Source organism: Cricetulus griseus (genome assembly GCF_003668045.3).
Source record: "Cricetulus griseus strain 17A/GY chromosome 1 unlocalized genomic scaffold, alternate assembly CriGri-PICRH-1.0 chr1_0, whole genome shotgun sequence".
Lineage (NCBI taxonomy): Eukaryota > Metazoa > Chordata > Mammalia > Rodentia > Cricetidae > Cricetulus > Cricetulus griseus.
Window position 1 is genome coordinate 207,778,241 of NW_023276806.1, and position 22,615 is coordinate 207,800,855.

Consider the following 22,615-nt stretch of genomic DNA (forward strand, 5'->3'; position numbering starts at 1 on the left):
TGCAAGACAGAGCTACTGTGTGACAAGGGCATGAACACAGGTATCTGCAATCCAGGTAGGAAACAAAGAGTGTATCTCTCCTGGGTGCTGTGTGAATGCCACACACTCTGTCTCTCTCCTCCAGGTATGGTCAGCTTACTGCGATAAACCATTCTAATGAGTAAGAAACATTCACTTCTCGATTCTGAGTATTGGCCATGGCTCTGGTAGGCACAACTAGGTTCCTGGTAACTGCTATTCTTGAATTGAGATCTGGACCACATGTGAAACCCATTGTGAGACCCATAATTCACTATTATGCTGAGACCCATGGTGAAAACTTACAATCTAAACATGCTGTCCTTGGAAAAGTTATGATCAGGAGAGCCATGGACTTCCAGGAGCCAAAAGGAAGCCTGCATTTCCACTCACACTGCTTTGGGTGGTGGCAAGTCACAAGCCAAGTCAGACTGGAAGCAAAAAAAGAAGTCAGAAGAGAGAGGAAGTATTTGCTGAACCACATACAACCCAAGCCTAGTATTGTGTGGATTTTGGAGAGCCAGTGAGGTGAGCTATGCTTTAAACCCACAAGAACTTAAAATGATGAGCTTTATAAATAAGAAGAGGAGCAAAGTAGAAAACAGGTATAATTTGATTTCCACTCAAGAGAGAAGCCAGCCAGACATTGGTGGCGCACACCTTTAATACCAGCAATTGGGAGGCAGAGGCAAGTGGATCTCTGTGAGTTCGAGGCCAGCCTGGTCTCCAGAGTGAGTACTGGGGTAGGCTCCAAAGCTACACAGAGAAACCCTGTCTCGAAAAACAAAAAGAGAGAGAGAGAGAGAGAGAGAGAGAGAGAGAGAGAGAGAGAAAGTGAAGCCATTATTTTAATAAGCATTTTCTCTAGTAGGCCTAGAATAATTGTGAACCTTGTATTCAGGACTCAGGCTGACATAAATCTGTAGAGTGTGTGTGTGTGTGTGTGTGTGTGTGTGTGTGTGTGTGTGTGTAATTTACAGGCTTACATATCTACATGCACTTTTGAAAATGAATACCAAAATCATTTTTTTACATACAGGTAAATTCAGCTCCAAGAGTGTTCCTTAATTTTTAATTTTATGTCATGATTTTATCACATTAATTGCTAATGATATTTATCCAAAATATCTGCTTAATAAAAACATTTTCTAGTACTAAAAAATCTGTGTATAAATGCAAAAAGAGACCATAGAAAAGTTTTCAATCATTCAGAATATCATTTTAGTTTTTAGTACACATAGAAAATTTTAATCAAGAAAATCTTCAAATGATTTCAAAACAGCGGAAAACTTTAATTCCATAGTTATTATTACTCTGAAAAGAAAAGGCTGTTTTCTTTCTTGAAAGCAAATATAAAGTAACAGGAAGAACTGCTGGGTCAGTAAGCTGTTGATTTAGTTTTCTTCTTGTTTCCATTATTGGCAAGTATCTGATGAAACCTATCCATAAAGAAAATACACATAAATTGCAAAATTCATTTTAAAAAGCTCAATTCTTGTTATCAAACTTAACCCCCTCCAGTTTTTTTCCCCTTCAATTTCTCTCTCAGGTCACCTCTGTTAACAGAATCATTTTATTTCATGTGGTCTCTCCATCTGCCACCCCATCACAAATATGATTTTTTTTATGAATCACTGTATACAGTTTCTTTTTTCTATTATTTAATTTAAATTAGAAACAAGATTGTTTTACATGTCAATCCCAGTTCCCTCACCCTCCCCTCCTCTGCTGCCCCCCCTCCACACCTCATACTAACACCCTCCCTATCTTATACCATTTCTGCTCCCTGGGGAGGGTGAGGCCTTCCATGAGGGACCTTCAAAGTCTGTCGTATCCTTTGGGATAGGGTCTAGGCCCTCCCCCGTTTGTCTTGACTCTGGGAGTATACATCTATGTGGAATGGACTCCCAAAGTCCATTCCTATGCTAGAGATAAGTACTGATCTACTACCAATAGATTTCCAGTGCCTCCTCACTGACACCCACATTCATGGGGTACAAATAAGATTTTTAAGGGTGACCCATAAAGTAGAAATAAAAATATGAGATGTGAATCATTGTTGAAGTGATTATTTGATACAACTGCCACAACAAAGCACCAGCTGTGTGGCTTAAACAGAAGGTTTTGGGTTTTTTGTTTTGTTTTGTTTTGTTTCTCAGTTTTAGGCTAGAAGGTCAAGATTAGAGAGCTGGTTCCTACTGAGGGCCAAGAGAGAATCTGCCCTCTGCCCCCCCTTGCCTTGTGGCTGCCTGTCCTCTTTCTGAGACTTCACATCAACTGTCACTCTGTATGACACCTTCCTTTGTATTTCTCCTTGTGTCTTAGTGTCCATTTTGTTTAAAGACATCGGATTGGATTAGGGTCCATTATGTTGGCTTTATTTTACCATAATTACCCATTTAAAGACCTTATCGCCAAGTATTTATACATTTACATAAGGAAAAGTGGGATTAAGACTTTAATATATAACTTTGAAGAAAACAAAATCCAGCTCATAGCCCTTGGGTTTAACAGAAAATTCAGGGACTGAAATGAATCAATACTTGCATCATGCCAGAAAGGATCTAGTCATTCACTAGTAAGTCTGTATTTCCAACACTTACGTGAATTGAAATGAGTTAGTCAATTGTGAAATAAATAACTAAATACTACTCAATCATATGAGACAGTTCCACTCTTTGTTTTGTTTGCCCATGTTCCCCAAATCCAAGTCAAAGCTTTGCAAGGCAAACTACCACTGAGCCCCCAGATCCAATTTCACTTACTGTTTTTTTTTTAAAAAAAAAAACAATATTTTGTATTTCCTTTCTTACTGTCATAGAACCAGGGAGTGATGAAACAGTATCTACCTACTAGAGTATACTGGACAGACAACTTCTACCCAAGCAGTAAAAATCACAATGACATTGTCCTTATCATTATAGTTAAATTTGATTTACAAGTATTTGACTGAGAAGTTTTACATCCATATTCATCAGGAAGATTGGCCTACAATGGGTTCTGTTTCTTTGTTTGAGATAAGGTCTTACCATTTAGCCTTGTCTGGCCTAGAACTCACTATGTGACTAGGATAGCCTCAAACTCATAAAGATCTACCTGCCTCTGCCTTCCAAGTGCAAGGATTAAAGGCGTGCGCCACCATACCTTGTCTACCCTATAGAATTTTCATTTTTTGTATTCTGGTTTGGGTATAGTGTAGTGCTGCTTTTGTAAATGGAATCTGCCAGGATGCCTTCCCTTTCTGATGTATGGAGTAATTAGAAGCATTGTGTTAGTTCTTCTTTACAAGTCTTGTAGAACTGAGCGGCAGATAGATTCATCTGGGCTTGGGATTTGTCAGAAGGGAAATTTATCATTGTACGTTATATGTCCCTTTAAGTTGTTTATAGCTTCTTCATTTAAGTTTAGTAGGTAATGTGTATCCAGACGTGAATTCATTTTCTTCTCTATTTTACAATTTATAAAACACAACATTTCTAAGTATGCCTTAGCAATCAACTGAACCCCATCGGTGGTTTGTAATCTCTCCCTTTCCATCTCTAATTTTATTAATCTGGGTCTTCTCTAGCTTAACTTTTTGTCCTGTTGACTAGGAACTTGTCAGTGTTATTCTTTCAAACAATCATCTTTGTATTTCCTCAATTTTTATATTGATCTTTCTATTTCCATTTCATTAATGTCTGCCCTTGCCTTTACTATTTCTTTATACATGATGAAACTTACTCTATTATAGAGTGAAATTATGTTGTCTATTTTAAAATGGGTCTGATTGAAGATTATAGTAAAATAATTCACATGCAAAAAGATAAGTGTGTTTTCATTCATTTGTGGGTTCAAGAATTCTTTAGTGATACATAAAATGGTGTGTGTGTGTGTGTGTGTGTGTGTGTGTGTGTAAAATGAAAAACAGAAGATGGAGGGGCAGAATGGTAAGAGATAAGCAGCAGTGGAGAGAGAGAGAACTAAAAGGAGGGACTGGTAAGAGGGTAAATTTGGTCAATGTATTTGACAGAAATAGCTATATGGAACTCAGCACTGTAAATTCGATATATGCCAATAAATATTAAAAGCAAAATAAATACTAAGCAGATATCAATGGTTTATGCCGTAAATCACAAAGAATCAATGAGATCTTTTTAAATTCTTTTAATTAAAATAAAAAATAAGCCAGGTGTTGGTGGCGCACACCTTTAATCACAGCACTCGGGAAGCAGAGGCAGGTGGACCTCTGTGAGTTTCAGACCAGCCTAGTCTACAAGAGCTAGTTCCAGGACAGCCTCCAAAGCCACAGAGAAACCCTGTCTTGAAAAAACCAAAAATAAATAAAAATAATAAAAAATAAAAAATAAACACCTGATTGTTTTCCACAGTGATTCAAAAAGTTATTAAAATGTAAATAAAGGGCTAGGTAGGTAACTCAGTCAAAAAGTGCTTGCCTAACAAGCACAAGGACCCAAGGTCAATACCTAGAAACCAGGTAAGCAGGAAAACATGGGGAGCTACTGGGAGACAGAAATGATTGGACCCTGTGACCTCCTTGGCCAGCCAGTCTAGCCTAACTGGTTAGCACCAGACCAATGAAAGGCCCTGTGTGAAAGAGGCACCCAAAGTCTACTTCAGGCCTCCTCGCATGTACCTATGTACCACCACACATACATTCACTTACACACACACATGTACACACACAGACACACACACACACACACACACACACACACACCACGATAAACTAGGTGAAAGAAGACAGCACAAACCCATAGCCTACAACTAGGGAGGATGTGCAATGGGGGACAGAAACTCAAACCCAGCTTGGAATACACAGAGAGTTTGAGATCCGCTTGAGCTACATAGACAAACAAACAGAAAGACACAGAGAGAAGATAAAGAAGCAAAGAGAGAGGAAGAAAGAACAGAGAAAATGAGAGGAGAGGGAGAGACTGAGAAGAGGGAGAAAAAAAGCATGTACAATTTAAATTTTTCCTCTAAAGCAAATTATATTTTAAATAGTGTATATTATTTATAGCTAAAGAAGTATTTCACATCATTAGCTATAAATTAAATCTCAATGTATTATATCATATTATCTCACTGACTATTAGAAATCAGAATGCATGTTTACATGTAAATCTTTTGTCTTGTGTCATGAGAATATACTTCAGAATTCTGAGCCAACAGATTGAAGTTATGTAGTATAATGCTAATGATAAATATTCATAACATACATTCTTTATATTAGTAAAGACAGACATAATGAAAGTTAGTGAGTACATTCATCACCTGTTCTTAAGCTGTAATATATTATATATATATATATATAATATATATATATATCCTGTTCTGGCGTATTTCACATTCCCATACCACTGTAGTTCCAATCGCCACTCATCCAACACAAATCTTACATTGATTCTATAAATGGAGGAAATGAAGGATCTCTGGGGACATAATTGCAGGGTTTATATGTGACTTCCCATTTTCATTAGCCTATAAAACTGTGTTGGGGGGCTCAGTCTATAGACCTCAAGATCCTATTTCTCATAGTTATTAAAGGGCATAAAGTATTACTTACGTAGTAAAGGCATTAAAAGAAGCATATTCCTCAGCTGTAAATCCATAAATATCTTTGCAAGTTAAGTCAGTATTTTGTTGAAGAAGAAGTGTTACAGAACTTGTTGGTTCAGCAATGAGAGCAATCATAATGGCTGTTCTGGAGCAAGACAAATTGAGTTTCCTCAACTTACCATTCAAACATAAGGTCTCTATACTCTTAGGGAGTCAAGAAGGGAAGGGGAAATGTTGTCTGTTGGTCTGTTCAAAAGTGCACAGCAATCGCAGATCAGAGAATGGCACCTAAACACAGACAGTCCCCAGAAAATGAAAATTCACTAGTTTTCAATCTCTGCCCCCTTGGGGGCCTCCTGCTTTCAGAATGCCTTGAAATTCCATGGGAGGGACCATTGGGCACCCAATGTCCCCTCTCCAGTTAAGTACAACATTGGCTCCTATGTAAGATTTCAAAGTTATCTGGAATCCAGTTGCAGAGAGGAAGGAATGATGAGCAAAGGAGTCAAGACCAGGCTGGAGAGACCCACAGAAACAGCTGACCTGAACAAGGGGTTTGCTCATGGACCCCAGACTGATAGCTCGGAAACCAGCATAGGACTGTTCCAGACCCCCTGAAGGAGGAAGTCAGTTTGGAGGTCTGGACAATCTACAGGGCCATTGGTAGTGGATCAGTATTTACCCGGAGTACACAAATGAACTTTGGGAGCCCTCTCCTTATAGAGGGATACTCTCTCAGCCTAGACACACTGGGAGGTTCTAGGTCCTATTCCAAATGATATGACAGACTTTGAAGATTCCCCCATGGAAGGCCTCCCTCTCCCTGGGGGGCAGAAAGGGGTTGGGATAGGGAGGTCAGTGGGGGGAGGGGGAGGGGGAGAGGGCATGGAGAGGGAACTGAGATTGACATGTAGAAGAAGCTTGTTTCTAATTTACATAAAAATAAATTAAAAAAATAGAAATGATTTCAAAGTTATTATAAATGATGGTAATAACTTAAAGCTACCCATATGATTAAGCAGTTTGATTTACACATTGAGAAAAAAAGGCATTTGAGAAGTATAGGCAATTTGTCCCAAATCATACCATACAAGTAAAATATCACACAAAGATATATTAATAAATATGTGTATTTACATGGTCTCATTAAGCAGTTGCCACTATATGGCATCTGACTTAGCTTTACATGTTATACCTATACCTGTGTTTGTTATCTGATGCATTAACATCTGCTCCTTTCTTCAGAAGGAATTTTACCATATTTTCATTGTTTTCAGCAATAGCAAGTAAAAGTGGAGTGTAGCCATCCTGTAAAAATTATTTGAAAATAATTACTTAAACAATTTTTACTTCTGTGCCTTTTAAATTTAAATACAATTTTAAAAGTATGCTCACAAGAAATTCTTGAATATATAATCCAATTTTTGAAGTATTTTATTATCTAACAAAAATCTGACTTTGAATTAAGGATGGGCTTCTACCATTTTAAAAACCAAATTGTATTCTAGGCTTAATTCAAAACATAAGTATAAAGTGATCAAGTCATGAATACCTATAATTTAATATAAGTTTTCTATATCATTAACTCAAATGTACATACAATTATATATAATTGTGTTTCTTTAGTTTTATCTAATAACTTCCAAGACTATCATATACACAAAGTATCAGCAAAATGAAGTGACAAGTTGTTTTTTTAAAAAAATAATTTTTTAGTTATCACTACATTTCAAAAGAAGGATTAGGCTACTTTTAGCACATTAACTAATCTTTAATTCAGCTCTATTACTATTACTGTGTAATAAAAACTTTAAAAGACAATGTCTATTATTTTATATTAATACTAATTTGTGAAGAACTCAAGCATGGCCATTTGGGGAATTCTCACTGATGGATAGGTTTCTTTTCATGTCAGAATGAAGGTCTACAGTGAAATGAAATAACTTTAAAGGAAGAAAACTTTTATCAGATTTTACTAACCTATTCGTCTCTCAATTCAGTTTGGCAAATTCATTCTCTATATTAAAAATATAAATTTCTGTTATGTGAAGTACCTGAAATAAATATGCTGTTCAGTAGTTTGGGTGGTGTATGAAAAAGATGCAGTCTTTTTATTAGAATTGGTAACATACCTACTAGCACTATTGCTTGAATTACCACTCCCACTATCATGTGACCTAGCGTTGAAGGTATAAGGATGGATCTGTGCCTCCGAGCATAACAGATGTCAATGTAGCGGTCATTGCCAGTAGAATACCAGATTCCACGCACTACAAGGTGTGGGAGAACAACACCTGGGCTAGATAGGCATCAAAGGCCATGGAACAAGCCCTGAACCAAAAGACGGCCACCATTTTGGGGTCAATTGCTGTACAGAGTCCTATGTCTGTAGCTGTCGGCACAGCCTGGAAGATGTACTTGGGCTGGTGCAAGCTCTGCTCAGCTGGGATGATGATCGATAAAATGAGATTTCCCAGAAGAGCCGCTGGACACACTACAAAGAATGAAAATCCAATCCAAAACGGAATTCCAATCAAAATTACAGTTCTACGGTTCAGACATGAAACGTCACTGGGTCTCACTGAACTCAACATTCTGCCTTCTCAGCACTGACAATGATACCTGAGGTCTGTGCTGCAGTAGCTGGAAGCAGTAGCTCAGACGTGCTGTAGAAGGCTGGGGCTCTGCTTTCTTGGGTGTTTGAGAAACAGGCGTTCCTCCCTCTCAGTTTACATTCGTCTCTTGGGGTAGTTCTGAGGCATGAATACATATTCTCTTTAATAGAAGCTTACCTTATTTTTAGCTTCAAGGTTGGCTTTGTATCCGAGCAATTTCTTGGCTAGTGAGATATTTTTACCACAAGCAGCATAGTGGAGGGCAGTATTATTATAAAAATCCACCAGATTTGGGTTTGCACCATGCTGTAGAAGAATTGTGGCGCAATTCTCCTGTTGACACTGTACTGCCTATCAATGGAACAACAATAAATGAGTGACCAGTTTCCTATTTCACATATAGAAACTTAGGTTTAATGTTTCAGCTTAAATCAGTAAAATTTAACTACGTTAAGTACTCAAACACATTCCACTTAAAAAGGAAAAAAAAGGAACACACCTTCATCAGTGGGGTCCTGTTTTTACTATCCTGGACATTAATTTTGCAATGATTCTCAATTAGGAGACTCACAATATTTGCATATCCATTAGCACAGGCCAAATGCAAAGGCGTTCTATATTGGTACAATAAAACATGAAGTTAGAGGTATATCTCAGTTAGTTATTTATTACACCCATCAACAAGCAAAACCAAATATTAAGATATTTGTTTTATGTGTTTGTTTACATTTAATGAAAATTTATGCTAATTATAATTGATTTTGATTCATTTAAAAGCCTAAGCAAGCCAGGCGTTGGTGGAGCACACCTTTAATCCCAGCACTCGGGAGGCAGAGGCAGACGACAGTTCTCTGTGAGTTTGAGGCCAGTCTGGACTACAGAGTGATTGCCAGGACAGGCTCCAAAGCTACACAGAGAAACCCTGTCTTGAAAAAAAAAAAAAAAAAAAAAAAAAAAAAAAAAAAAAAAAAAAAAAAAAAAAAAAAGCCTAAGCAAATATCTTGTAAATCAAATGCCACTTTAAGGAAAATTTTGTTTTAACAAATTTAAAGGTTTTTTCCCCCAGTTTATCTTCAGATAAATGATAAAATGTGGTAACCCTAACACAATTAAGTTTGCTCTCCAAAACTTAAGAAACATCTATAAGTAACAGAAATGGCAATGTCAAAGGCATCTCCCCCTTTTCTGTGTATTTCTTTTCCCATCCAGTAGAATTGACATTTCCATCTAAAAACAAATACATGGTTAAGAACCTAATGACTCACTAAATTGTACATTTTATGTTATTATACTAATTTTTACTTCTTAAAAAACTACTGGTTCATGAATTATAGCAGAATACTAATTAGCTCCATTTACAGTTTGAACTCGCTTTGGTGTAGGCAGCCCTCTAATGAATTTTCATGGTTATATGATTATATCATTATTTTCTTGTTTTGCATAATTTTAGGATATTCCATATGCAGATAACCCATATTCCAAACAGGAGATCTCAGATGTCATGTTCCAACCTCCTACCTACCTAAACAGACCCATATTAACCTACAGGAGCAGGGAAAGAAATTACTCTCAAGGGAAGACTTGAAAACAATAACATTCAAAAATGATAAACTAATAAAAACTCTTACATATAGATGTAATTTACCACCTATGGGAGTAATTTTTAAGAAGTATCAAAACAGTTTTGAAGAGTCTGATAATTCCAGTTCAGATTATGTAATGTGGTTTTAAAATGAACAATCATAATGTAATTACAATTCAAAGTCAGAACTCAATTACACTATTCTGCAGATGAAGAAGACCAATCACAGTCAAGAAGAGGAGTGTCAGATTAGACAACAGAATGGATTTGTTTTATTTTGTTTTGTTCTGTTTGTTTGTTTGTTTGTTTGTTTGTGACAGGGTTTCTTTCAATAACAGCCCAGCATAATCTAGAACTTGCTTTGTAGACCAGAATGATCTTGGAACTCACTGGGCTTCTTCCTCGCCTCTGCCTCTCTCTCTGCCTCTCTGCCTCTCCTCTGCCTCTCTGCCTCTGCCTCTGCCTCTGCCTCTCTGCCTCTGTCTCTGCCTCCTGAATGCTAGAATTTCGAGACCTAGTCACAAAAAGACAAACATGATATGTACTCACTCATATGTGGATTTTAGACATAAAGGATTACCAGCCTACAGTCCACACTGCCAGAGAAGCTAGTAAACAAGGAGGACCCTAAGAGAGACATACATTGTCCCCTGGAGAAGGGGAAAGGGACAAGATCTCCTGAGCAAGTTGGGAGCGTGGGAGGAGGGGAGAGGGAACTAGGACAATAAGAAGGGGAGAAGAGGAGGAGTAAGGAGGACATGATGGGTCAGGGAGGTTGAGTTGGGGGAAGAACAAAAGAGAGCAAGATAAGAGATACTATAATAGAGGGAAACATTTTAGGTTTACAGAGAAATCAGGCACTAGGGAAATGTCTGGAGAGATACAAAGATGACACCAACTAACAATCTAAGCAACAGAGGAGAGGCTTCCTTAAATGCCCTCCCCTGATGGTGAGATTTATGACTAACTTGTATGCCATCCTATAGCCTTCATCCAGCAGCTGGTGTAGCAGAGGCAGACACCCACAGCTAAACCTTGAACTGAACTGAAATCCAGTTTCAGAGAGGGAGGACTGATGAGCAAGGGGGTCCATACCAGGCTGGTGAGGCCCACGGGGGCAGCTGACCTGAACAAGGGAGAGCTCTTTGTTCCCAGGCTGATGGCTGAGAAACCAGCATGGGACTGATCCAGACCCCATGAATGTGGGTGTCAGTGAGGAGACCTCGGAAATCTGTGGGGCCCCTTGTAGTGGCTTATCCCTGGCATAGGGATGAACTTTGGGAACCTAGCCTATGTGGAGGGATGCTCCCTGAGCCTGGACACAGGGAGGTGGGCCTAGGCCCTGTTCCAAAGGATTTGGCAGACTCTGGGGACTCCCTACAGAGGGCCTCACCCTCCCTGGGGAGTAGAAAGGGTATGGGATTGGTAGGGTGTTGGTTGGGGGTGAGCGGGCGAGGAGGGGAGGAAGAGGAAGGAGGGGGACCTGAGATTGACATGTAAAATAATCTTCTTTCTACTTAAAATAAAAATATTAATAAAATAAAGGTGTGCACCACCACACCCAGCTTTAGATCATAGAATGGAACCAGATCATTCATGCTGAACTGACAACCTTTGTGTTTGGTGGGAGGGAGAAGAGAGAGTAATAGGAGAGAATGTAATAAACAAAAATCTGTGTGTAGATAGCTATCAATAGATATCAGCAGATAATGAAGGAGTCACACACACAAAATCAGCTAGGAAGGAGAATTAAATACAGTGAGTAAAAAAGAAAATTAATTTTTAAAGAAAAAATTCTAAATGAAGTCTGAATGGATGGAACTGATACTTTGCAAACATAGAAATACTTTGTGAGATAAAATTATTTAAACAGTATAATCTAGATAAAATAATCTCCCATATTATTTTTTTCTATTATTCCCTTCTTATGAAGCAAATGTCTAGTGACTACTGATTTAGTTACTTAACAATCCCTATAGTATATTGCTAACTTCTTGGTAAAAATCTATAATTGAGCTCAAAATGAATTCTTTAAATAAAAGGTTTATCGAGCCTTCAACTCAAACACAGAGAGCTAAACACTTTTAATCCTGTCTATGATAACTCCTTGAAGAAGCATATATACACATATGTGGGCATGTATGTGTAAAATTTCAAGAATTTAGTGCCAAGGAACTTGGTGTTTCTGTCCAAGCATTAGAGGTATCACTACTCACTGCCTACAAAACCAGATTGTTGTTTTGTTGTTGTTGTTTTGTTGTTACTTTTGTTGTTTTAGTTTCAAATACATGAACTTACTGGAGACATGTCTCATTCAAACAACCCAAGGCTACTAGGAACTTTCTGGGTTTTGTTGAGTCTTATTGAATGTGCTTATGGGGTAATTTAGCATGCTTATTTACTATATCACAGATTCCGCACAGTGAATATATATATATATATATATATATATATATATATATATATATATTTATATACAAGCAAAAAATCATTTCAAAGCTAAGCAAATGAGTGCTAAAGAAAGGTAGCACACTGGTGCTGGAGAGATGGCTCAACCATTAAGATCCCTGGTCTTGCAGAGGACCTGAGTTCAGTTCCCAGCACCCACATCACGCAGCTCACAACTGTCCGTAATTCCAGGTCCAGTGCCCTCTTCTCCCCTCAGCAAGCACATGAACTCAAATAGGCACACTTACAAATGAATAAAAAATAATTTTAAAAAGGATGAATGTTTAACACAGAAGAAGGAAAACAATCATTGTCTTGATAACAAAAGAGTTTGTTATCAAGTTTCTTTTTAACAGAAACTATGTTGCTTATTTTGGTATTCCTAGACTTAAAGTCTTACTAATTTCATTCTTGGTGATTGCCTCTCCTCTTTTTTTTGTTTGTTTTGTTTTGTTTTGTTTTACACATTAGTGAAATAAAGTGTTAGATTGCTGGATACAACACATATCAAGAAGCAAAACAGCAAAAGGAAGAGAGAAAACAGTGTACAGAGGGGATTGAATGGAAAGGAGACAGGGCCAACACCCAGGCAAATGTTCACAAGTAAGATAACTAAGAAGCAAAAAGCTCAAGCTTGGCTCTGTGCCACAAAGACAGTGCAACTCTACTCAGGAAAACCCACGATGACATCCAGTCTTAAGCAGCCCTGACTTGCTTTCTTTATGGTTGGAACAGACAGCCCCCCAACCCTTCCCCCCCAAACCTTCCTTCCTCCCTAGCGCCCTCTGTCACCTGTTTCTTTTGTCCTGCCCGTTCACATCATGCTTCCTGCGTTCAAGGTACACCTTCAACTTCTGCACATTGCCCACTGAAGCAGCTTTGTGAAGTTTCTTTGAGTGCTTATCTTGACGGCGATGTCTCCCACCTGTGGACAGGCTGGGAGTGGGACTAGCCCCGCTCACGGACAGATCGGAGAAATAGCTATGGGACTGATCGGTCTTGCCCTTTTTCCGGAAGCTGAAGAGCTTCTTCATGGTGACAAGGCCTTTGATTCCCTCTGAGATGTTCTTGGGACTCCTACCCAACAGCCCTGGTCCTCTGCCCCAACCACTTCATTCACAGTGGTCTCTCGACCTGACCAAATCCGGAGGTGTGTGAAGACCATTCACCTGGATGCCTTCGGGGACCGAAGCAGATTTTGGTTACCTAGAAACTGCTAAGGAATTCCACTGCGCAACTGCAGTCTTGATTGTGATCCAGTTCAACTAGCTGACCAGATTTTTCACATATGAGGAGAGAAATAATAGTCTATTTTCCTTCGAGGATAGATTTTATAGCCTCTACTCTAGCCAAGTGAGAGTAGGATAGAAGGGCTGGATCTCTGCCAGTGACTAGACTTTTTGCTTATCATTTAAGATCCATCCTTCTCACATGATAATCTCTGTAGGGCCACTGCTTCCATGTTCATATGAAATGCATTATTTATCTAAAACTATAAAAATTATGGGTGCTGTGCGAGGTCAGAGATGCAGATACTTTTCAGTTTCACTTCTCTAAGAGAGGGTATGACTCCCAAAGGATGACACATCCAGCTCAGGGACTTCTTGTCCTCTGTGCCAGTGTAATTCCTTGGTCCCATAAGCCTTTCATATTCCTTGAACCCTGAAAAATGGAAGTGTGAGACAGTGAGATCTCCTTTATTTTCTGTGGGTCAGGGAGAGCTTGAATATACTGATATCCTTCCCCTAACTCCCTGGCTTCCAGATTTTCTGGAGAGTGGCTAGCAGTGTGGACTTCAGATCCCTGTAGAAACAATGTGTTTTGATGGAAGTTCCTAGCTCTTAGCTCTTAGCTCAGTGTCTAGCAACTGGTGCCTCTTTTGGACAAATTACTATAATAATTGAACAAATTTCTAGAAATTGAGCAAATTAGTACAATAACTGTTCTTTGTCAGTTTCAGAGGTGCAAGTCATGATCCCAAAATATTATCAGTATTTTCTCTCTCTCTCTCTCTCTCTCTCTCTCTCTCTCTCTCTCTCTCTCTGTGTGTGTGTGTGTGTGTGTGTGTATAAAATATTATCAGCTGACAGTTTAACTGCTGCAGCAGCTTTGTAAAACCATCTGCCTCTGGTTACAAGTTTTGTCTAATGCCTCTGAGCTGGTGTCTTGTCAACACACTTAATATTTTCAATCTTCCAAACAAAACCAACTTTCTACTCTAAGGGTGAACAATAAATTTTGTCCTAGTACTTTCCCCTTCTTCCTTCACAGTTTTAAATACCGTTTCACTCAGGCAGTAAGATGGGGTATTCAGGACCACCCTAAAGTGCAATGATACACGATATTTCGGAGGGCTAGGCAACATGGCTGGCATGGGTGGAGATTATCACAGTGGAAACGTACATAAGATGAAATTTAGAGAGGAATCAGCCATGCTTCCCATGGGGCTGAACACACTACCTACCTCTCTGGACAACAATATCTGGCAACATGCAAAGTGTCATCCACCAGATCCACTCAGGCATAGTCAAATGAACACAAGCAGCTCCTATTTGAATAGGCTTAGCTACTGGAGCTCATGGCATACAACATTACTGTATGCACTCATCACTAAGACATTTCAAAGGCTCGAAAGTTTTCTGTCTAGGTTGAGAGCCATAACCTGTCTTCCTGTGTACCAACCTGAACATTGTTATTAAACATCTATGCTAATAGTTTCCATCTTTAAGGGCCTAGCCTAAGCCCATGTATTTCCATCAAGACTCACTCCTTTACTGCTTCCCACATCTTTATACACAGAAGCATTTACAGCTCTGGCATGAATTTTGTGTATTGCCTGTAATCCTTTCCTGACTAGACCTGTCACCTCCCTGACAATGATCATATAAACCCAGGAAATGAAGTTTTACTGACAAAGTGTTGTTTTGCCTATATTCTTTAATATAAAATTTTGCCCTATGCTGTCTTTCAGCCTCCGTAAGATAGTTTTAGGATACAAAATCAAAAAATGCAATGTCTCCTCCACCCCAGTTCAGACTGGAACATTCACAGTCATCTCTCCACACTAAGAAGATCTGACCTACCGTTCTAACCATTCAGCTTCTGGTGGTTTTCTCCGTCTCCATACTTATTCTTGTTTGTTCATCTTGGTAACCAAGGCAACACATTACTTGCCACAAGAATATGTATTCATTTCTCCAAGCCCTCTGTCATCTTATCAGCTGTTCTCTCCCCAAATCCCAATTTTGAGTTTTCCTGAGTCATGATAAATTTCTTAGGAGTATACCGTTATTAGGGCAAATCAATTATTAGTACTGCCTGATTTGTATGCTTCAGACTGTTGCCTCTGAGGATTTGTGGAGACAGGACTGCCGTTTCAGCTGGGTAAGATCTACTGGCTTTGCTGCTTGGCTTGCTTAACATTCAGCTTGAAGTGTGACCCCCAATTTATCTGTCTCTGGGTCTTTTGTCTTTTTCATGTTACACCTCTTATTTGTCTCTATTTAAGTGTCCCTGCCCATTTTCTCAATTAACCAGAAATGGATGACAGAGCTAAGTGCATTTAAAATAAAATGTTTAAAATCATTTAACATCTTATTAGGGATGAGAGAGCTAAGTGCATTTAAAATAAAATGTTTAAAACCATTTCACATTTTTTATTAGTAAATTTGTTCTTTGACAATTCCATACATGTATGCAAAGGGTTCTGATTACAGCAACTCATACCTTCTCTCACCCCCTCCTCCTCCTCAACCGATCTCCCTCTTTCCCTACAGCCCCTTTCCTATACTTACCTCTTTTGGTTTGGTTTTGTGACCAAGTTTAACCTAAAGGCTGGCCTCAAATTTGCAATCTTCATGCTTCAACCACTCAAGTGCTAGACTTAAAGGCATGCAGGGCCACCAAAAATGGCTTCAAATTTTTTAACTCTTTCTTATTGTGACTTCATGGCATTCAAAGATGTTATAAATCACATGGCCACATTCTCTGCCAACTTCATTTTTTCCTATCTGCAGAGTGCAATTTATTCTAACACCTGTTTTTCTTGATGGGAGGCAAATTAAGCAAAACATTTATTAACCTGTACATGCTCTCCCCCTGAAGCACTGGCACACACAGTATACAGCATGACACATCGTTATTTCCAGACACCTCCTATCCCCTCAGTACTACTTCCGTACTATCGTTTAACATATGTCAAATGTATTAACAATTGTTAACTTCTCACTGTAAGCGTTTGTATGTATTTTGGGGTCGACTATGGGTGGGGAAGAGATGAGTATAAACAATGAGGTGGGAACAGGAGGGGAGACGGGATTGAGGTGGGGAACGAGGAGAGACAACAAGGATTGAAAGACATTTGGGGACAGAGGGAAAGCTGGTGCAATGGAGACAATATATGAATGCCATCCTAATGAATTCTCCAGTTAACGGGAAGAAGAAACTCCAACTGGCCATCTCTTGTCACCAAAGGTTCTAGTACCAAGACTGGGTTTCACCCAATTCAATTGTTGGTGGAAAGGGTCCCCATGGAAATCCTGAAACAACCTATGGTAGTCCCAAGACAACAGGTTGTTCTCCACAAACTGACAGCAAGACCCCATAGCTAAGACAATATCCACATAACCCATTGAACATGGAGAAGTTGAGCGGGTGCCTACAAAGAACCTTCACTGCTATGTTTTAGTACCCTTGACATGGAAAATTACTCTGCAGGCTACCAGAAGACAAATGTAAGCACCAACCCAACCATAAAACCTTTGGTCTACAATCTGTCCTGCCTGAAAAATAAGCTAGGGCAATAGTGGCACGAATTTTGTGGGAGTAACTGACAGATGTCTTATTTAAGGTTCACTCCACTCCATACCCAATACTACTTGGGTAACCAAAAACCAGAGACTGGATACTAGCTAGTCCAGAGCCCAGTGACCTAGAATAAAAACAAATACTACTGGTCTTTAAAAAAAAATAACAAAACAGGAGTTAGAGATGACTCAGAGGTTAGGAGCACTGGCTGCATTCCAGAGGTCCTAAGTTCAATTCCCAGCAACCACATGGTGGCTAACAACCTCTGGTGCCCTCTCTTGGCCTAGCCTGCAGGCTACATGGAGACAGAACACTGCATACATAATAAATAAATAAATAAATAAATAAATAAATAAATAAATCTTGTTTAAAAATAACAAGAAAATGACTCCTAATAATCTTTTATACTCATATATCTATGCCTTATTCATCCATAATCAGAGAGGCTTTCTCCAGCAGCAGATGGGAAGAAATACAGAGATCCATAGCCAGACATTACAAATGAGAGAGAGAGAGAGAGAGAGAAAGAGAGAGAAAGAGAGAGATCTCAGAACACACAACTTTAAACAAGATATCTTCATCAAATCCCTCCCCTCAGAGTCAGGAAATGCTGACAGAAGAGGGGGAGACAAAGGAGCCAGAACATACCACTGAGCAAAGCTTATACAAACATACAGAGACTGAAGCAGCAATCACAGGGTGTCTCGTCTATGTGTCTGCACCAGGTCCTCTGCAAACATACTATAGCTTTCAGTTAAGACTTTTGTGTGACTCTTGAATGTGCAAAGGAGTGGTTCTTGTGCCTTCTCTCAGGGTTCTTTTATTTTTCTCCTCATTTCCCTTGTCCAACTTGAATATGCTGACTTTTGTTTTATTTTGTTGGTAACTCTTAGAAGACTGTTCTTTTCTAAAAGGAGACGGAAAAGGGGGGATCTGAATGGGAGAGGAGGTTGGTAGGAACTGGAAGTAGTAGTAGTATGTTGTATGAGAAAATAATCTATGTTTAATAAAAGGTGTGGGGGGAACCACTTAGGAGAGGGCTTCATTTGCACACAAGGCACCTTGTATTTAGTATCATTTCTAGAAAAAACAAAACAAAACAGAATACTTATAGTTTAATTTACTACTACCCTAATGAGAACAGCGAAGTTCTAACATATAGCTTAAAGAACACAGAATTGTCATCAGGGATACTCTATCCAGTAACATGGAAGCAGATGCAGAGATTCATAGCCAAGCACTGGGCTGAGCTTTGGGAGTCTTGATAAAGGCAGGAGGGTTTGTATGAGCCTGGGGGGGGTCATAATGGGGGAACCCACAGAGATAGCATACTGAGCTTGTGGGAGCTCATGTACTCTGGACCAACAGTTAAGGAGCCTGCATGGGATTGACCTAGACCCTCTGTATGTGTGTGACAGTTGTGAAGCTTGGTCTCTTTGTAAGGCTCCTAGTAGTGAAATCAGAACCTGTCCCTGGAACTTGGCTGACTTTCAGGAACCTGTTCCCCATGCTAGATTACCTCCTCAACTTTGGCACAAGGAGAGATGCTTGGTCCTGCCTCAACTTGATGTGCCACGCTTTGCTCAAGCCCATGGGAGGCCTGCCCCTTTCTGAATGCAGATAGAAGAGTGAAAGGGATAAGGGGTAGAGTGGAAGGGGGAAAAACAGTGGACACAGTGGGAGGCATGGAGGAGAGGGTGTAGGAGAAACTATGGTCCCTATGGAAAATAAAAGAAAAAATGTCATTTAAATAAAAAAAATATACTTAAGTATAATGAGGAAAGTACTTCTGTGTATGTTTATCTTATTGATTGTTGAATAAAATACTGTTTGGCCAAAGAGACAGCAAGTTAGACGGGACTAGGAGTCAAAGAGGATTCTGGGAAATGTAGTAGAGAAGTGGTGATCCAGGCAGAAGTGACATAGCAAGGAGACTCATATTTAAGCGAAGGAGAAACAAGAAGGGTTTCCTCTTTTCCTCTTGTTCCTCCAGCACAATGTGATCCACCGGCAAGGAGGGACACCAATAAGGTGTCCGATAAGATAAGTCTTATAAAATATATAGATTTATGATAATTAAAACTGAGCTAACAGATGAGGAATCCTAGTCATTGGCCAAGCAGCTTTGAACCTAATACAAGTTTCTGTGTATTTATTTATCAGGTGGGCGGCTGGCGGAAAGCTCACAAATGGCAGTGGGGCTCAGGCAGCTTTTGGCGGAAAGATTTATCGTAACAGAAGTAGGATAACCTAGTGGAATTTGGGGGTTATTTGGAGTAATTCTTTATCTGTGCCAGAAAAAGATAAAAGAACAATTTAAGTATATGAAAATACACAAAATACAAAAAGGAGCTAACTAACATAAATGCTAGATTTTTAAAATGTTTAAAGTAAAATCTTTTCATCTTTAGAAGATGTCTTAAAGACAATTCATCTCCTTGAGTTCTCAACTCCTTCATCTCCCAAATGCTGCCGGTAGGTAGCAGATGGTTAGTTAACCAGTGCAGGAAACACAACTGGTAAGATCTATTCTGGCCCCATCCTTAGCATTATCCAACCTACAGACTTGGAAATTTTACTGACAAACACAAATAGAAAAAAAGAAAAAAAAATCCTCAAGCTGAATTATACAGATTTTTAAAAAGATGGTTGTAGTAGTGTAGTGGTTTTAAATGAATCTGGGCTCATAGATTATATCCTATTATACTAAAAGAATTTAGTGAATTTATTAACATAAATCTTTGGATGAGATGATTTGGTTGAGGTACTCCATAGAGTAGCACTTCACCAAGGATCATGTTTATCTTGTTCCCTGGCTTAGAGGTGGCTATCAGTATTTAATAGCAGTTTGACAGTGTCCCTGACAACACTCTCAATTCTATTTAAGTATATGACACCTAGAAAGGGAAGTAATAGTCATTAGGAGGCAGTATCGAGTCACATAGAGCCACTAAGCCTAGGTCAAAGGGCTCTCACTACAGGGAGGAATGACCATCATACCACTTAACAAGTGAAGAACAGCTCTGTGGAGCAGAACCTAATATTTCACAACTAAATGACTACTCAGGGCATCAGAACAGAACACTACTACTTGTACATCTGTGTGGAACTGGATGGAGCTAGTTTCTAGTCAACTTCCTTCCAGTCTCCCATGGAAACACAATGTAATTTTATCTCATTTGCCCAAGACTCAATTCAGACAGAGTAGAATGTGTTCTAAAGAGAAAAAAAAAAAGAAAGAAAGAAAGAAAGAAAGAAAGAAAGAAAGAAAGAAAGAAAGAAAGAAAGAAAGCCTCAAATAAATAAAATGGAATCTTAAAGACTCAATGGGGTAGCCAAGTTCCTGGTTCATTTTAACAATTATTCCCATTTGTTCCATTACAGATGCAGTAAACCAAGATCAATGAGTAGAGCCAAAAAGGTTTTAGTGCCTCGGGAGCTTTAATGAGCCCAGTTTAGAGGACTGTCTTTGTCAATCCAAGTAATGACACTCATTTTGATATTCTATTTTCAGGTTATGGGAATAACTACAACATCCTGAATGAATTAAAAGCTTCGGTGTCCCCATATATAAAAGGATCACTACAGGGAGCACCCAGCATTACACCTGAAAAATGATGTGCACTCAAATGCTACCAAATTCCAAAGGCAAACACCCAGTATACACCATATTGCAGGCAAAGGGCTGCTTTGTAACTGGCTGCTAGCAAGGGGGTTCACACAGCGTTATAAAGGAGCTGTTTGTATTCTTACTTAGTCAATTCTTCCAGAGTCAGGAGGGGTGTTGTCGTTGTTATCCTGTATTGGAATCATGTTTTTCGTCCTGTGTATTCTCACATTATCAGCTTTAAATTTTAAATAACGATCTTCTAAGGGTGCTTTTAAAGAGTATTAGTAAAAATGTATCTTAAGTGTTTATGGCTTTGTAAATACAACTGTGGTATTTTTCAACCCAAGTGCCAGCATGAAGCCATTTAATCAAGTAATTTAACTTAAAGGTAATACTATGTGGAACTATTTTTTAAGATTGTACCTGGTCAACTGAAGGGACCAGCTCCCCATTTTGGCAGCCATGACAGTCCAACACGTGTTTGCCTGACCTTGCCTTGGTCACTAGGAGGTCAGATGCCTGCTTCATGGCAAGGAACCAATCAGTAGCTGGTGGTGCTATGCTTTACGGCTCTGGGTGTGCTTTACAAGTGCACAGCAATGACGGGCAGAGCACAGCAATCGCCCTGGGAGGGCCTATGGGCCATAACAACCAGTTGACCAATCAACACAGGGCAAGCCTGGAGGTACACCAATCCTGAGCCTTTCGTACCCCTAGACACTCCCTTTACGCTGCCCTATAAGATCTTTATGCCATGGCTTCAAGGCGTCTTTCCTAGCCATCCACCATGGTGGATGGATGAAAGGCCCAAGCTAACATGGGGTTAGCTCGTTAAACAACTGCAATAAAACCTCTTGCTCTTTGCATCAAGCTTTCGCCTCTACCTGGTTGCCAAGGTCCTGAGCCAAGATACTAGGGGCCTGAACCTCCGGGGGTCTTTCACAACTACAAAGAAACTAAGTCTTTGCCCTCAATGTGTGAAGTCCTGTGTTGCCTCATTCAAGCACTTTTAATGAAAACAGCTTGCCAAAAAACATTTAGACCCATTATCAGAAAGCTGTTTTCAGCTTTGCCTTGTGTGTAAATTAATAAGCAGGGATGCAATTAAAGATTAAAAATGACCTGAGGCTCTTTATGGTGACTCCATAATAAGTCTCATTAAGGAACATAAAAACCTTGACACAGCATAGAAACTAGAGGTTTCACATAGTTCATATGCAGGGCAAACCCAGCTGGAAGTGGTTGTGAATGTATAAGGAACCGTGTACATCCAGGAATAAGAAAAAGCAGCCATTTGCTCCTCAATCATTCACTTCTTCTATAAAATAAAGTATTCCAGATGTTTTAGCCAGTCTCAGTCACAAAATACCTTTTATGACAAATAGTTTGGGGAAAAGATGTGTGGACTCCATTTGTAGTACTTGAATAAAACTTTTTGAAAAGGTATAAATATCTGGCTTAATTTGGGGGACTAGTTTCAAAATTTAAAGTACTGTGTATTAAGTGTCTCTGGCTCATGGTCCCTACACTCCGCTACCCATTCTCATCACATTCATCTTGTTACTGACTATAAAAGTTTACAGTACAGGCTAGGCATGATGGCTCTTTCCAACCTCTCCTCACAAAAGTTGTTTTTCTTTTAATTAACCAAAATGATTATATCGAATCTGAGTGTTAGCTCATGTCTGAACTCTGGGGGGGGGGGGGCATTCCAGAACTTACAGGAACTGTCCATTATCCTTTCCTTCTAAAAATATCTTAAGCCAAGTCATAAAATTATGCCATTTGGGCAAATACAGCCTGCCTGCATTGAAAATGATGTTCTATCGGGAAGACAACCAAGACTGCACTTACGGGTTACCTACTGCTGCTTACGATGTAACCAGAGAGGACCGCAACTGTTAGAGACCACATGGCCTTTGAAGCCTCAAAGTTTTACTATTTGCATCTTTACAGAAATGTTTGCACTTTCAC

General features: G+C 39.2%; 1 protein-coding gene across 1 annotated transcript; it reads right to left on the reverse strand.

The window, feature by feature from the left end:
- Nucleotides 1-1,396: 1,396 nt before the first annotated feature.
- Ankrd7 (ankyrin repeat domain 7) lies at nucleotides 1,397-13,393 on the reverse strand. Its single transcript, XM_027389738.2, has 6 exons — nucleotides 13,018-13,393; nucleotides 8,695-8,809; nucleotides 8,373-8,546; nucleotides 6,782-6,888; nucleotides 5,588-5,725; nucleotides 1,397-1,457 (listed from the first exon to the last, which is right to left on the reverse strand). The coding sequence occupies exons 1-6, from the start codon at nucleotides 13,257-13,259 to the stop codon at nucleotides 1,397-1,399; spliced, it is 837 nt and encodes a 278-aa protein (XP_027245539.1). The 5' UTR covers nucleotides 13,260-13,393.
- Between the last annotated feature and the right edge of the window lie 9,222 nt (nucleotides 13,394-22,615).